The 17,979-nt window shown below is 36.4% G+C and overlaps 1 protein-coding gene across 6 annotated transcripts in view; it reads right to left on the bottom strand.

Annotated features, from left to right (window-relative positions):
• Tfdp2 (transcription factor Dp-2) overlaps positions 1-17,979 on the bottom strand; it is a 166,649-nt gene that overhangs the window by 128,838 nt on the left and 19,832 nt on the right. For 4 of the 6 annotated variants that reach the window (XM_047563944.1, XM_047563947.1, XM_047563949.1 and 1 more), the window contains exons 2-3: positions 8,023-8,052; positions 4,316-4,432 (exon numbers count right to left, since the gene is read on the bottom strand). The exons of 1 other annotated variant lie outside the window; for it this stretch is intronic. In XM_047563944.1, coding sequence (XP_047419900.1) covers positions 4,316-4,330 — 15 coding nt within the window. In that variant the 5' untranslated portion in view covers positions 4,331-4,432; positions 8,023-8,052. Of the gene's footprint in view, positions 1-4,315; positions 4,433-8,022; positions 8,053-13,925; positions 14,108-17,979 lie in introns of all 6 variants that reach the window. One more of the 6 variants, XM_047563946.1, reaches the window with a different exon arrangement.

Here is a 17,979-nt window from a genome sequence, read left to right as displayed (position 1 = left end):
GTTTTTCAAATGCCAATGGCTTCTAATACCTCATCCCTGGCACAATTTCCGAAGAGAAATACAAACGACCAACCAACATGTAGAATGCAAGTTTAATCTAACAAGTAATCAAAGAAATATAATAAGTCATATACAGTTTCTTGCTGATTATACTAGTAAAGATTAAAAAGAAACTTAGAGAAACAGCATTCTCATGTAACCCTGGTAAATACATAAATCCATCTAATCTTTCTTAAATGAAACTTAATATGAATCAAAAGCCCCCTCCCCTAAAAAAAAATCACTCACACTCTAGGCCCAGTAATTTCATTTTGCTGAATGTTGCTGAAAATCTGAAAGCCGAGCACAGTGGCTTATACATGTAATCCCAGGGAGTCAGGAGGCTGAAGCAGGAGGATTGCAAGTCTGAGGCCAACCTCAGCAACTTAGCAAGGCCCTAAGAAACTTATCAAGGTCCTGTCTCAAAATAAAAAATAAAAAGGGATGTGACTCAGTGGTTTAGCATCCCTGGGTTCAATCCCCAGTATCCAAAAAAAAAAAAAAAAAATTAAAGTAATAAATAAAGTGATGTTACAGGAATATGAAGATAAGAAAAGGCATTCGTCACAGAGATTAAGTTAAATAGTAGATTACAAAACCAGATGAACCTGTTCATATTTTGGTTGATATATAGACATTCGTGTATACACTACTTGCCTTCCTGGGTAAAAATTTGCTAATAATCTCTAGGCTACCAATACTTTCTTTTCTTTTTCTGTATTTTCTATTTTTCTGTAATGTGTATTATAGTTGATGTGAAGAATCATTGACAAGGCAAAAATTAAACCACAAATTATATTTCAGTCTCTTGTATACCCAGGGAGTTTAAATTAGAACACACCTGCATTTTTGGTCTGGAAGACTATCACTAGATACTAGATATTATTTGATAACCAAATTGCCCCAAGTACAAAGAATATATTGTGTGCTCCTCACCTCTTCCTTTTAAAAAGTAGCCCGTCCCATGTGGTTCTGGTAGGAGAGCTAACATTAGAGGCTCAATTAGACCACGGCAGCAGAAACGGGCCATGCCACAGGCCTGGCCACTTAGGATATCCACTTCCTCCTCCCTAGTTTTTAAGTATGTAAATCAAGCAGAGTCAACCAAAGCTCCTCCACAGAATGTGAATCACAATACTAAAAAAGAAATCTCCTGTCTTCTTCTAAAGTAAGTCTTAGAAGGCCCATCTTGGCCATTATACCCCCACAGACACAGAGAGCCAAAGGACACAGAAAGAGGCACACAGGGCCCTGGCACCATCACTTGACCCCCTGGCTCCCAAAGTCTGTGAAGTCAGAAGAGCCTAGACTTTTCAGCTCTGTGAGCAGACATATTCCACTTTTCACCTTAAGCTATTTTTGTTGTTGTTGTTGTTGTTTGTTTGTGTTTTCCCCTTGAGATAGGATTTGCTAAGTTGCCAAGGCTTGGCCTCAAACTCAACATATTCCTGCCTCAGCCTCCTGAGTAGCAGGGATAATAGGTGTGTGCCACAGTGCCCAAATCCTGAAGATGTTCTGAGTAGAATTTTTATCATTTCTAGTATGACATGGATAAGGCAAAATATTGACATAAGCGAAATGCAAAATGAGAAACAGAAATCAAGACATAAGTTAGTATTTGAATATGAGTTTACTGCTGCCTCCACACCTCCGAGTCACTTCTCATCAGCATGTGACACAAGTGCTCACTCTTTCTGAAACATTTTTTCACTTGCTTCCCAAATCATCAGAATGTCCTGTTTCCTCCTGGCTTCCACATGGTTCTCTGACTCTCCTCTGCCACTTCTCCGTCTCCCGTCCTCATGCTGGATAGCCCTGTTCTCAGACTCGGGCCCTCACGAATTCTCTCATGCACCCACTACGCAATCTCACAGGGTCCACTGCTTTAAAATAATTTCAATATGAAATGACTCCAAATTTCACCTTTACCCCTAAGCGTTCCTCTGCCCAGGCAATTCGACCGCCTAGCCAATGTCTCCGCTCGGATGTGTTTAGGTTTCTCAGAATTATCATGTTCAAACAAAACTGCGAGTTTGCCTCACAACCCTGCACCTCCCCAAGAGACCCTCTTCTCACTCAGCAGTGCAGCCATCACTGTAGCACCAGCCACACCCAGGAGGCTCCTCCAACCTCTTTCTCGGTGCCATGTCTTAATTACTCAATCAATCCTGATGGCTGACCCTTAATGAAAATGAAGCAGATCTATACTGCTTACAGTTGCTAATGCATGTTAGAAGTATGTTAGAAGGTTTTGAATTATGACCTAAAATAAGAAAAGAAAGACACAAAGACCCCCAGTACACACCTGAAACCACAGGTTGTACCAAACCCTATATATGCTCTTTTTTCTCTATACATACATATCTATAATAAAGTTTAATTTATTAATTAGGCACAGCAAGGGATTAACAACAATAATAATAAAACAGAACAATTATAACAATACAATATAATCAAATTATACGATGTGGTCTCCCTCTTTCTTTCAGAGTATCTTAAAGGAAGCATTTCACAGCTTCTCTTTGGTACATCTGAATTACCAGCATAGCTACTCTTGCACTTTGGGGCTACTTGAAAGCAAATACTGCAATGTTGCAATAGTCAATCAGATAACTGTCAGGGCTATTTAGTGGCCAGTGGGCAGGCAGCACAGGCAACACTGATAAGCTGGATGGAGGGACGAGTCACAACCCAGGTAGGACAGCACAAGGTCTCACTATACTACTCAGAACAGAGCACAATTCAGGACTTAGCGGATTGTTTATTTCTGGAGTTTTCAATTTAATATTTTTAGACCATGGTTGACCTCAGGTACGTGAAACTGTGAAAAATGAAACCACCAATTGGGCGGGGGGCCGGAGGACACCACTATAAGGAACTATAAGGTAATAAGGGTTGGTTTGTTCATGTGAGTCTTTGGATGTGCAATGGGTAATCAGAACTATCTGACTCACAGGAAGCCCTTTATGATCTCTCCTCATACTGCGGTGGGCTCCTAGCAGCCATTTCACACAATATGACACTTGCTTCTTCCGGTTTCACCTAACTAAACCACTAGTGGATACCAGACTCAAGCTTCCCAGGGAGTCTGACACTGACCTGCCTTCCTTCACGCCTCTCCCTCTGAACTGGCTGGTCCCTTAACATGCAGACAGAGATGCTGAGAGGGGCTGGCTGGGGAACTAAGGAGTCTTCAGGAGGGGAGGGAGGGAGAAATGAAGCAGATAGATGCACAGTAACAAGCAGAGAGAAATGAAAGATGGAAAGCAAACACTGCTTCAATTCCTGGGAGAGTTCTAATTTCTGGGCTTGTATCTTTCTGAGGGCAGAACTAACTTCCTATTCTTGAATTCCTTGAGGTAACCCTGCATCTTCATAAAAAATTATCTTTTTGTCTAATCCCAATCAAACATTCCTACATAACCACCTAGGAACGGTAAAGAAATCACAATAGATCATTTCCCTATATGTTGTACTGTTTATTTCAAAGCATAATCCTTCACAATAACTGGAAACAAACATTTGAAGGGGAAACAAATTCCAAATGTAAGCCTCAAACAAAGGGGAAGAAATGAATAATTTATCCAAAACATTTTAAAGTCTAGTGTTCCTTCAGGAACCATCTGAGGAAGTTAGCAAAGTTCTTTTGAACAACATCTGAGACACACACATTTCCTTCAGTAAATACAAAAAAAAAACTTAGCCAGCTGTGGTGGTCACACCTATAATCCCAGCAACCTGGGAGGCAGAGGCAGGAGGACTGCAAGTTCAAGGCCAGCCTCAGCAACATCACAAGATCCAATCTCAAAACAAAACAAAAAGGACTGGGGATGTCACTCAGTGGTAAAGCATATCTGGGTGCAATTCCAGCACCAAAAAAAAAGAAAAGAAAGAAAGAAAAGAAAGAAAGAAATAATAAGAACTATGTTAAAGAAAGTGAAACTTGCTCAACAAGGCAAAGTAACTCTCTAGCAAGTACCAAAACAAACTTATTTTAGAACCCAAAACAGGAGGAAAGTGGGTGACTTTATAGAAATAGCAATTTTGTAGCTGTTAAGAAGGAACAACTTGGTGCCAATTTATAAGAATATTATGTTCCTCAGAGCATAGTACTCAATAGAATTAAAGTTTAATTCATACCTTACATAAACAAAAACAATTATAAATTTATGCCAGGAAATTCAATCAATTAACCAGAACAGTGAGAAAATATGCACAGGAAAAAGTACAGGTCACTTTAAAAATTACTTACATTAAAACATCTATAAATACTTACATTTTTTGCCGTCATGTCAAACTGTATTCTATTTAAGATTCTGTAAAGCCATTAAAAAAAACCACAAAAATCAAAAACAATAAACCTTCATCTTCAATTAATTCTTTAAAAGAATTCCTGTTAAAGGGAAAAAGAGGGAACAGTAATGTAGTAATTATAATAGGCAACATTTATGCCATATTTATTATCTGACATGCATCGATCTCTAAGTGGAAGAGCTAATGAATTTTCACGACAGCACTATGACATATGTACCATTTTAATTCCAATTTTATAGATAAAAGCTAGGGTTTAGAGCAGTTAAGTAATCTGATAAAGTCAACTCACAAGTAATATACCCTGAGCTCTGATATATTACAGGTTTTTTTTTTTTTTGTTTGTTTTTTTTTTTTTTTTGTGGTGCTGGGGATTTGAACCCAGGGCCTTGTGCTTGCAAGGACAACTGAGCTATCTCCCCAGCCCCTATAGTATGTTCTTTAGCTGACAGAAATACGAGGGATTCTTAAAGAAATGGTCAAGTTTGGAACAAGGTAGAAAATGTATAAGATAAATTCAGAGCATCTTATTGTGCCTGAAGCAAAGAAGGACTCAAAAAAAGACAGGCACAGTGGTATGCACCTGTGATCTCAGCTACTTCTGAGCCTGAGGCAGGAGCAAGACCCTCTTCTAATGGTTAGGGATATAGTTCAGTGGCATAGATAGCACTTGCCTAGCATGCCTAAGGCCATGGGTTCAATCCCCAGTACCATAAAAAAGAACAGAGAGAGCAAGAGAGAAAGAGACGAAGATAGAGAGAGATGGAGATGGCACATACTACTTTAGTCAAGAAATCAAAGTCACCAAATGATAAGCAAGAAGGGACAAGCCATCCTGGTCTCTTCAAGGGCACTGAGATGGATATGATTTCTGAGTTGTTTCTGGCCAAAATGCAAAATTTAATCATAAGGAAAAATCACAGAAATCCAAATTGAAGAACATTCTACAAAATAATGGCCCTAACTCTGAAAAAGCATTAGTGTCATGAAAAGGAAAGGTTGAGAAACATTTTAGATTTTAAAAGACTAAAAAACACATGAAAAATAAATTTAGTGTGTGATCCCAAAAGGGATACTGTATCAGAAAAATGAATGCTGTAGAGACAATTACATGGTAACAAGATAACAGTGTGTACAGACTCCATGATAGTATGATTTCAACATTTCCTTTCCTGATTTTGATCAATGAGCAGTGAGGTTTTGAATATCTTTTTTTTCTCAAAAAAATATATTAAAATATTTAGGAGGGGTAGGATATGATAACACCCTCAAATGATGAAAAAAATATGATCTGGATAAACAGAGGAAGTGAGAATAATAAAGCACAGATGGCGAATTGTTTACAATTGGGGAATCCAAATAAAGGGTATTCAGGAGTTCTCTGTCCTACTTTTGCAACTTTCATTTTTAAATTATTTAAAAATTAAAAATTTCAGAAAGATAAAATAAAATCAAACTTTGAGAAAATCATAAATAGGAACTGGAAGAAATGGGGGCTACAAATATCTCCTTTATATGCTACAATTTGAATCTACAAATAAAACAGTACTGGAGGAAAAATAAGATTTTTTTCACTTTTCAACATAATACAGTTTGTGATTTTTCAATAACAAAGAAAACAAATTGCCCAGAGAAGTGTTATAGGCCTATAATCCCCAGTTACTGGGGAGGCTGAGGCAAGATCCTAAGTTCCACGTTATCTTGGGCAACCTGGTGAAACCCTATCTGAAAATAAAAAATAAAAAGGACTAGGGATGTGGCTCAGTGGTAAAGTGCCCCTGGTTTCAGTCCCTAGTACCCGAATAGATAAATAAATTAAAATTTAATAAATGATAAAAAATGAGTTCCTGATATCTCATTTACCAAACTACATTACATATTTATACTATGAATTTAAAGGCTAATATGTAACTATTACATTTTGAAGATTAATGTTTTAAACACCTTGACGTAATAGGTCTATAGAGAAATCTATGTCTATTAGGTATGAAACATCTCTCTCTTTTTTTTTTTTTTTTTTTTTGTGGTGCTGGGGATTGAACCCAGGGCCTCGTGCTTGCAAGGCAAGCACTCTACCAACTGATCTCTTTAAGCACAAATCTATAAAAATTTGTCTGCATGTATGACCACCAAGGAAGCTGCAACAAATTTCAAGGAGAATATATATAGATTACAGTCTCTGGTCACAATGTAATTAAATTAGGAGTCAACTATTAAAAATTGTTTAAAATCATATATGTAGAAAATAAAACTATTAAACATTCCATGAATTTTAAATATTTAGAACTGAATGACAGTGAAAATAATAATAAAAATATTTAAAGTTAATTAACAACAAAAAATACAAAACGTGTGATATTTACCTGAACTAAAACTTTGGGGTGTGTTTATTTTTCTTTTTATTCAATAAACCACCAAATTTAAAACTTAAAAAGTAGAAACTCAAAAGAGATAGAAAGTGCATAAAATAATGAAATAGAAAAAAAAATCAATTAATTAACAAGCTGATTCTAAATGTCCTGCTTAAAGTTAAACGTTTAAAAAGTAGCAGCATAGTAGAATGGAAAGATCATGAACTTTGACTCAATCTCAGCTCTGACACTTAGCTGCAGGATCTTAACCTCTTGGGTCTTCATCTGAAAAAAAGGAATACTATGCGTTTGCAGAGTCACTTTAGGAGTAAATTAGATACCTACCATTTGTTAAAAGTGAAAATGACCATATCTGCCAAGTCAAAGTGTCAAATACCTTTCTGTTTATACATTAAACACTGGGAACATTCCTAACCACGAAAAAGTTCAATCTAAAAAATTTTAAGATTATTTTATGACCTACCGAAATATAATTACAACAAAAAACAATGAACTCCTTCCCTCATAAGTATGGTTTGGACATGTTAAATTTCAATGCATATATCCAAGGTAGATACTACTCCCTACCCATTATAATTTTTCTCTTGTTCCTGAAATAGTTGAAGGTGGCAGTGTATCCAATTAAATGTACTATGAGCTGACCATATAACATATAATTCTAGCCAATGGAATATAAGCCTTGTTGAGTTGGCTACCACATTCAGCTACTAGGTATCCCGTTCCCCTTCTCCCCATTTCTTTGTGCTCAGAGCATAGCTGGAATGGCTAGAGCTGCTTATCTTTGTGCATCTGCTTTACTTCTGTATTCGCTCTGATTTATATTTCCTAAAGGCTGTGTTGTTGAATGGCATTGTGCTATTCATGCAAATAAAAAGAAAATAACAGAGTACAGTACACTATAGTAAAGAGGCTACCCTGTGCTGGGGATATGGCTCAGTGGTAGGCAGTTTGCCTAGCACATAAGAGACCCTGGGAGGGAGAGGAAGGAAGGAAAGAAAAGGAAGGAAGGAAGGAAGGAAAGAGGAAAGCAAGCAGGCAGGCAAGGGGGAAGGGAAGAAAGGAGGGAGGGAGCGAGGGAACATAGATAAATACTAATTTTTTTTAAAAAAAAGGAAAGGGAAAAAAGAGGCTACCTATAAAATTACTGCATAGCCATATCAATGAACTTGACAGAACAAAGTGCAATTTTTAGTATTCCCCATCTCACCAGAGATCAGCACAAACTGGAACCTCTAATGCTGCCTAAATGATAAATGTTTGAAATACTGCCAAAGTACATGGATTAATTGAGCAAATTTACCTTAATGTCTCTGTGTCTCAATTTCTTTATCTGCAAAACAGTAATAGTACATTTATTTAATTACATGAATCAATACATGTAAAATTACTAGGTCACTACCTAATACAAGGTAAACAATCAGTATCGGGGGGGAAAAATCAGTTTGCTGATTTCTCACAACAAATTAATGCTTCCTCCTCCAAAATAAATAATACATAATTCTCATGTCGAAGTGAAAAATAACTATAACAAAAATAGAATTTCAAAACAGGGAAAAACTTCAATTGTGGTTAAGAAATACTCAACTAAAATTAACAACAGTAGGCACCAGTCATTCGTTCATTTCCTTAGCCAGCAAATACTGAACAGCCACTTAAGTTGAAGGAACTAATCCAAAGAATGGGAATAGCCTAGTGAGTGAGAGAGACTATAATCAACAAACCTTCAAATGTAATTGTTTTATCTTCCCTCCCTCACTCACTCCAAAATGCACAAAAGTAACATTAATGGAATAAAATTACACTTAGATAAACATTATAAAAAGAAATGAGATTGTGATAGAGCCTTCCTTCATTCAATTAAAAATTTTAAAATATGCTATACTGGCTTTGTGCAAAAGTTTATAACCTTGTAATTAAAATATACTTTCTAACAAAAAATATACTTTTAAAGCTTTTATATTGTCTTTACAAATTATTTGCAAATTTTCAATACATGTCTTAAAACCTTCGAAAGTGTCTACAAAGTAAATAAAAGTAGCAAGGAATGTTTCAAGAAGTTGCCATCTTTGGCAGTATTGACGATTCTGAGATAAACCAGTCATGTGCACTGATGCATTGTGTTTATCAAACTCAACAACTGCACAGTTCTTCCTGTCACCAGGGTCTTCTGTTAGTTAAAAAAATAAATAATAAGTAGGATTTCTTCTTCCAGCTTCATGAACACATTATGTCAAGCTCAAAAAGTCAATCTTTTGACCCCACCATCTGCCATGATCTCTTGTCAGTTTCAGACAATGCAACCCCACAGATGGTCTCAAAATGCAAGCCCTTCTCCATTCCAATCACAATTAGTAGCTCTGGGTACCAAGCCTTGTAAAATGGTATACCAATCAAAAATAAATAAATACAGAGAAGAAAGCAAAAATAATTACAGATAAATCTGTAGAATTAAGCAGTAATATCACTTGAATCAGGGCTTGTAGACTTTTTTTTTTATACTGCCAATAAAAGAGGCTACTAAAAATAAAAATTTAAGAAAAAGTAGCATATTTAAAGAGCAGACATTACTTATTTTAAATACCCGTTTATTATTCAAAGTTTATAAAATACACAAAACAAGGACTAGGGATGTAGCTCAGTGTTAGAGCATTTGGCTAGCACATGGGAAGCCCTGGGTTGGATCCTCAGCACTGCAAACAACAAAACAAAAATAATAAAGCAAGAAGCAAATATTAATCATGTCCTGAGTACAGATCAGTAGTAGAGTGTGTGCTTAACACATACAAGGTTCTGGATTGTTGAATCCCTGGCATTAAAACAAAACAAAACAAAACAACAACTCATCAATACCAGTCATAATCCCATGCATCAGAGGTAACCACAGTAACTTCTGGGCATGATTTCCTTCAGTGTTCCATGTACTTTTTTTGTCAGGGGTAGGCAAGACTGGGGATTAAACAGGGGGTGAGTTGGCCACTGGGCTACATCCCATCCCCACCCCTATTTTTGAGACAGTCTTGCTAAATCATCCAGGCTGGCCTTGAATTTGTGATTCTTTTGCCTCTGCCTCCCAAAAAGCCGGGATTACAGGTATACACTGCCACTGCGCTCTCAACTTTTGATACATGGTGTCAGAAGATATTTCCATAGAAGGTGATAGTAAGCAGCTTTCTAGGAACTCTCCCACGCACTTCACATGTATGACATCACATACTTATTACCACACGTCTATCAGGTAAGTATCACTGTTCTTATTTTACAAATTATAAAAGTCTTAGAGAGCCAGGGTAATTTGCCCAGTTCAACTGTACAAAAGACGGTACCCGAATGCCAAAGGTTCTCACCCAGCTGGCACGTTCTTAACTGCCCTAACCCTAAACAAAACGTACCTGACAGTATACAATAAAAATATCCTCCAACTATTAAAACAAAATGAAATATAACTATTATTACAATAAATCTAGGGAAAAGGATGACTTACTATGCCCAAATAATCCTTCAGAATCTATCTCAAAATCATCGAGGCGATATATGAAAAACCCAAAGCCAATTTCATAGTAAATGGGAGAAAACTGAAAGCAGTTCCTTTAATATATGGAACAAGACAAGGACGTCCACTCTCACCACTATTTAATATCATGCTAGAAATTCTGGCCAGAGAAATTAAGAGAAATAAATAAAAGGAATAAAAATAGGAAAGGAATACAGAGATACAGCCACATCAATGTTCATTGCTGCTCAATTCACCATAGCCAGATTGTGGAACCAACCTAGATGCCCTTCAGTTGATGAATGGATAAAGAAACTGTGGCATATTTATACAATGGAATATTACTCCGCAATGAAGAATGATAAAATTATGGCATTTGTAGGCAAATGGTCGAAATTGGAGAATATCATGCTAAGTGAGATAAGCCAATCTCAAAAAACTAAAGGACGAATGATCTCGCTGATAAGCGGATGAGGACATATAATGGGGGGTGGGACGGGCTAGCAGTAGGTTTAGGGTTAGGTTTAGAGTTAGGCTAAGGAGAGCAGTAAGAATGAAGGAAAGAAGGACTGTGTAGAGGGAAAAGAGGGGTGGGAGGGGTGGGAGGGGTGGGGGGGAGGGGAAAAAATATAATAAACATCATTACCCTATGTAAACGTAAAAAAAATAAAATAGGAAAGGAAGAAGTCAAATTATCACTGTTTGCAGATGATATGATCCTATACTTAGAAGATTCAAAAACCTCCACCAAAAGACTGATAGCATTAATAAGCAAATTCAGCAAAGTAGCAGATTACAAAATCAACATACAAAAATCAATAGTTGTCCTATATACCAACAATGAACCTGCTGAGAAAGAAATCAGGAAAAGAATTCCACTCACAATTAGCCTAAAAAAAAAAAAAACAAAAAAAAGGAATAAATCTAACCAAGGACATGAAGGACCTCTACAATGAAAATTAAAGAACACTGAAGAAAGAAATTGAAGACGATGTCAGAAGATGGAAAACCCTCCCATGTTCATGGATAGGCAGAATTAATACAGTTAAAATGGCCCTACTACCAAATATTCAATGCAATCGCCACCAAAGTACCAATGACATTCTTCACAGAACTAAAAAAAAAATGCTAAAATTTATTTGGAAGAATAAAAGACCCAGAATGGCCAAAGCAATTCTAAGCTGAAAAAAAGTAACACTGGAGGCATCGCAATACCTGACTTCAAACTGTACTACAGAGCTATCATAACAAAAACAGCGTGGTACTGGCATTTAAAAAAGACACATAGACCAATGGTACAGAAAAGAAGACACAGACAAACCCACACATCTAACTAAAGTCATCTGATCCTTGACAAAGGTGCCAAAAACATACACTGGAGATTGGAGAACAGCCTTTTTAACAAATGATGCTGGAAAAACTGGTTATCCATTATCGACTCTCTCACCCTGCACAAAAATCAACTCAAAATAGATCAAGGATCTAGAAATTAGAATAGAAACTATGCAACTCCTAGAAGAAAATGTAGGGTCGACACTATAGAACATAGGCAACAACTTTCTCAATAGGATCCCCTAAAGCTCAGAAAATAATGCTAAAAGTTAATAAATGTGATGGCATCAAATTAAAAAGCTTCTAGAGCAAAGGAAATACTTAGGAATATGAATAAGGAACGTATGGAATGGGAGATCTTGTTAGCTACTCTTCTGACAAGATAAATATCTAGAATAGATAAAGAACTCAAAAAGTTTTACACACACATACACAAATAAAAAAAAATCAAATAACCCAATTAATAAATGGTGAAATGAACTAAACAGACACTTCTCAAAAGAAGAAATACAAATGGCCAACATATACATAAAAAAATGTTCAATATCATTAGCAATTAGGGAACTGCAAATCAACGCTACACTGAGATTTCATCTCATAGTAGTCAGAATGGTCATCATCAAGAACACAAGAACACCCAAGTGCAGTGGAGCACGCTGGAATCCCAGAGGCTCAGGAGGCTGAGGCAGGAGGATCACAAATACAAAGCTACTCTCAGCAACTTAGTGAAGCCCTCAAAAACTTAGAGACCATGTCTCAAAATAAAAAATAAAAAGGGCTGGGTATGTGTTTCAGTGGCTAAGAACCCTGGGTTCAATTCCAATAATAATAATAATAATAATAATAATAATAATAATAATAATAAAAATGCTGGACAGGATGTAGAGAAAAAGGAAAACTTTTACACTGTCGGTGGGATTATAAATTAGTACAACCAAATATGGGAATCTGTATGGAAGTTCCTCAAAAGACTAAGCATAGAACCACCATATGACCCAGTCGGAGCACTCCTCAATATTTATCTAAAGAATTAAAGTCATCATACTATTATTGATACTTGCACACCCATATTTATAGCAGCACAATTCACAATAGCCAAACTATGGAACCAACCTAGGTATCCATCATGGATGGATAAAGAAAATGTGGTATATATACACAATGGAGTTTTATTTAGACATAAAGAAAAATGAAGGGGTTGGGGTTGTGGCTCAGTGGTAGAGCGCTGGCCTAGCATGTGTGAGGCATTGGGTTTGATTCTCAGTACCGCATACAAATAAATAAATAAACGTTCATCAAAATATAAAAAAAGGAAAAGAAAATTATTTCATACACAGGAAAATGGATGGAACTTGAGACCATTATGTTAAGCAAGGTAAGCCAAACTCAGAAGGTCAAGGATCACATATTTTCTCTCATATGTGAAAACTAGAGAAGAAAAAGGAAAAGCGGGGGGTGGGGGATCTCATGAAAAGCAAAGGGAGATTAGTACAGGAAAGAGACCAGAGAGTGGGGCAGGGAGGGAGTAGAGAAGTGCTGGGGAGTGATATTGGTCAAATTCTATTGTTATACTGTGTGTGTGAATGAACATGTTACAAAAAATTCCACTGGTATGGACAATATAATGTACAAATAAAAAAAAAATAAAAATTTTTAAAAATCCTTCAGAATTTCATATAAGTCAAATCAACTGCTAATGGCTTGGGTTTTTCCCTTATTAAATTTCACTGTATTACATTGAAGTTTTCTTTATTTTTTGAGTAGTAAATTTCCTCTCTTATTTTTCATAGGTACATAGTATTCCTTTACATCATTACACTGTAATTTATTTCACTAACCCCTAATGGTGAACAATTAGATTTCTTAGGTTCCTAAACTGTGACAGTAATAACATCTTCACACTAAGTTTTTTTTATTTTTTTTTTTTTTGCTTTTTTAAAAAAATATTTTCACTTGTAGATGGACACAATTTCTTTATTTATTTTTTTTATGTGATGCTGAAGATCAACCCAATGCCTCAAACATGCTAGGCAAGTACTCTACCACTCAGCTACAACCCCAGTCCTGTTTTGTTGTTGGTGGTGTTGTTGTTTTGGGGTTTTTTTGTTTGTTTGTTTGTTTGTTTGGTGCTGGGGATTGAACCCAGAGCCTTGTGAATGTGAGGCAAGCACTCCACCAACGGAGTTACAGCCCCAGCCAGTAATGACATCTTAATGGCTGTGCTCATGTGATATAGCAGGCTCCAGGCTCTGCCTACCTCCCCAGCACTGTGTTGAACCACCTTCCCATCCTGCTTCCTGATTCAATTCCACTGGCTTTCTGTTAGTACCTCAAAAATATACTCCTCCTGCTTCAGGGCCTCCTTCCACCAGGACTTTTACCTGGTAAAGTCTTCCTTCAAATCTCTTCTCAAATGTCACTTCCTCAAAGAAATCATCCTTCTTCCACTCCCCAGATGAGGCCAGAAGTCTCTACGTATCACTCTCCTATGATCTCCTTTCACAGTACACATCAGGTTGTCATGATGTAATTATCTGTATGATTGTCAGATTGTGGTCCATCTCTGCCAATAAAATGTAAATTCCATGAGAGCAGGAACCCTGCTCCTTCTGTTCACTACCATATATCCAGTGCTCAGCACAGGCTTGGAGCTCTAGAAATATTCACTAATGAACTATATAGCAATATTTAATTTATTTTCATTCCTTCTATACAATAATTCCATTTAATGTGACTTGGCAGCAGAAAATGAAAAGACACATTTAACATAATCACATACCTGAAATGTCAATGAGCTATAAAGCAAAATGTGTGTGTGTGTGTGTGTGTGTGTGTGTGTGTGTGTGTTTGTGTATATGTTATGGGGGAGCAAAAAAGGGGAATTCTGCCTCTGAGCTACATACCCAGCCTTTTTTTTTTTTTTTTAATTGAGACAGTCTTTCAAAGTTACCCAGGCTGGCCTCAAACGTGAGATGCTCCTGCCTTAGACTCCTGAATAGCTGGAATTAGCAAATTTTGAGTCATTTTCTTATCATGAACAAAAAGTTTTTTAGAACTACCATTATATTTGTGTTCTTATTTTTGAAAAAGTCAAAATGGAAAAAATATTTATAAGAGACACTGAATTTCACTAATTAAAAAAAAAAGTTTTAGATGGAACAATACCTTTATTTTGTTTATTTATTTTTATGTGGTGCCGAGGATCAAACCCAGTGTCTCACACGTGCTAAGGCAAGTGCTCTATCAATGAGCCACAATCCCAGCCCAAATTTCACTAATTTTAATGCGACAAGAACAATAGACAAGAGTACATTTTTAAAGAATAATTTTTGTATTATTATTATTATTATTATAGGCTACTCTCTCATAGAACCAAGACCTTTTTTTGTTTGTTCATTTAGTTTTTTGTGGTGCTGGGGATCAAAGCCAGGGCCTCACACATTGCTAGGCAAATGCTCTACCACTGAGTCACAGCCCCAGTCCAACATTTTATACTTTAAAAAGAGAAAAATACTGAATTATTTTATATTCACTCATTACTTTTTTAAATTTAAATTTAAAAATTCCAGATTTCCATACACTTTTAGCCAGACTTTTCATAATGATAAAATGTGGCTAACACTATGATCAATATCACCACAAGCATGCACAGAAATAATGACTTCTGTTATCTTAGCACTCCTTCATTTACTTCATTTACTTATTGATTGCCAGCTGCATGTCAAATATGGAATAGCAAAGATGTTGAGCCTTCAGTGCAAAGATGCTGAGCATTAAAAAGATAAAAGGGAAACAATGACACAGTCCCTGTCTTCAGGGAACCTACACTTTAAGCATGAAAGGATGCATCCAAAAGTGAATTCCACAATTACCTACTTAATGATAATACAAGTGCTACGACAGACACAGCAGATGCACAGGAACAGGTAAAACAAGGGACTTGAACTCTGGCAGTGTTACGGAAGACTTTCCTGAGGAAGTAAAATTTGAACTGAACACACCTAAATAAAACACATACCAAAAAAACCAAAGCTGAGTAAACTACTGGCAAAGAGAGAGGGATATCTATGAGCCAAAAGGAACAGCGCAGGTGAAAGAACAGGGAGAACAGCGTAAGGGAAGTTCCAGGAACTGAAGGAAGTACATGTGCTGCTAAAGATGGAACTGCAAGCAAGACACTGCCTACCCCCGCTCCAGGTTAGTGCAAAGCCTCTGAAATGTTTCAAGTGGAGAACTGCAGTTATCTGAACCAGAGGTTCTAAATTCTGTTTTCCAAACACTAAGTAAGAATTATTTGCATCCCCCACAACCCTGGTGGTACTGGAGATTGAGCTCAGGGATATTCTACCACTCAGCTACCTTCCCAACCCTCTTTATTTTTTTATTTTGAGACAGGGCCTCGCTAAATTGCTGAGGCTGGCCTCAAACTTGTGATCTCCCTGCCTTGGCCTCCTGAGTGGCTGGGATTAAAAAGAGATGTGCACCACCATGCCCACTGCATTCTAATCTTTTAAAAAACTGCGATATTAGCAATATTTTGTAATTCTTTAATAATGGAAAAATTCTCTTATTTCTTGACTGTACCAGGTAAGTTTATATTCACCATCTATAATCCACTTACTAGCAATCAAACTACCTTAACCAACTGGAACAAAACTCTAAGCTTAAAAATAAGAGATAAAAAAAGTTCCCAGTGTGCTCCAATAAACTTTCACCAAACTCAAGAACTAATAACTCAAGTTCTCAGGCCTTCCTTCATGTTATTGATTTTATTTAACATAGTTCTTAATCAATTTGCTTAACTTGATTTTCAGACTAGAAGTCAATCATATTCAGCAGAAAGGATGTGGTATAGGGAACTAACGGCTAGGTGCTGTTTAGATGAGCACACTAACAAAGCAACTGTCCACTGGCAGCTTAATACTAAAGGGCAATTACACACAGTTATATTTCACCAAGTAAATTCCCTAAACAGAATTCCTCCCTCATTCCTGGACAAAACTCAATTATTGAAATGATTAGACTGACGTATTCCTATACATGCTTCTACATAAAAATAAAGGATATTTTCATTTAAACACATTATCGATATTTATTATTTGTTCTTAACTATTAAGAACAAGTCTACAAGATAATAACCATTTCTGCCTCTCTCCAAAGAATCAACAGAAGATGAGATCATTCAAATTTAAAACAAAATCACATTCCAAGATCCTGCCAAGAGCCTAACAGAAAGGTTCTTTTATCAAGCAGCACATGCCCAAGTCTAAACCATGAATTCAGTTTGCACAATGCCTACATGGATTAGATCACCTGTTGCACACATGCTGCTTGGCAAAGCCTCACTTCCAGATCAGCACAGCTTTAGATTAATAACACAACTGTTCAGACTTATCCTTACTTGATCCATCACAACAGACTTGATGAGTGTTTCAAATAGCATTTTTGTGTTAATATAAGTTTGAAGACAAAGTACTATACAAAGGACTACGTAAGCATGATGTTCAATTTACCCAAGGAAAGGAAAGGAAAGGAGACAAAAAAAATTGCAGCCAAAAGGAAGCACCCTGGGGCTGGGAGTGGATGTAGCTCAGCAGTAGAGGGCTGCCCACCACACGTGAGGCCTGAGACGGAGCCCCGTGCCACCACTGCCCACCCCCAACAGCAGAAGCAACCCGAGAAGAAAAAAGCACACATTCTAATTCTAATGTGAAACACTACTGTAGTCACAAAAGTGCCCAATCTGTGTTCAAACGAAAATGAAATAATTTTTATAATCAGCATCATCTTAAGAGTTATTTAATAAGTATTTCCCCAAAGTAACTGTACAGAATAATTACCTCCATTTTACAGGAGGGAAAACTGAGCCACAGGGCAGGTTTAAATAACCTATCCTTCACACAGAACCAAAATTTACAATAAAGTTTAGATAAATGAGATGTTAACCATATATATGGTCCATGTCATTACAAGTTCTAAACGTTTTTCATTTTAAAGTAATTTAAGATTTTAAAAACACTTAAAGGATGTTCATGGCATTTGTAGATGTTTAAGAATACATGTTAAGTATTAAATAGTATAAAAAGATTAAAAGGAAACTTACGGTAAAATGGTAAAGTATAAGAACACTTGTTTTACCTGCAGCACTTGATTTTTTTTCATGTAGTATTTACTGAAATTCTAAAATTCACATGACAGAATACGATGGAGGTATGAAATATGGACAAACCAAAGGTAAGCAGTAAAGATTGTCATCAATTTTCTCAAATTTCAAGCAGGGAAAAGGGAAACAATAAACATGCTCACTGTAAAACAATCCAAATATATAGAAAAGCTCAAAAAAATAAAAAAAATTATTCTAAATCCTATCACTGAGAGAAAAACCTTATTTTATTTGTATATATACTTTCAGGTACATATATATGCACAGATGTA

The sequence above is a fragment of the Sciurus carolinensis genome, chromosome 9, assembly GCF_902686445.1.
Source record: "Sciurus carolinensis chromosome 9, mSciCar1.2, whole genome shotgun sequence".
In the NCBI taxonomy this organism is placed as follows: domain Eukaryota; kingdom Metazoa; phylum Chordata; class Mammalia; order Rodentia; family Sciuridae; genus Sciurus; species Sciurus carolinensis.
This window is presented reverse-complemented; position numbering and strand designations above follow the sequence as displayed.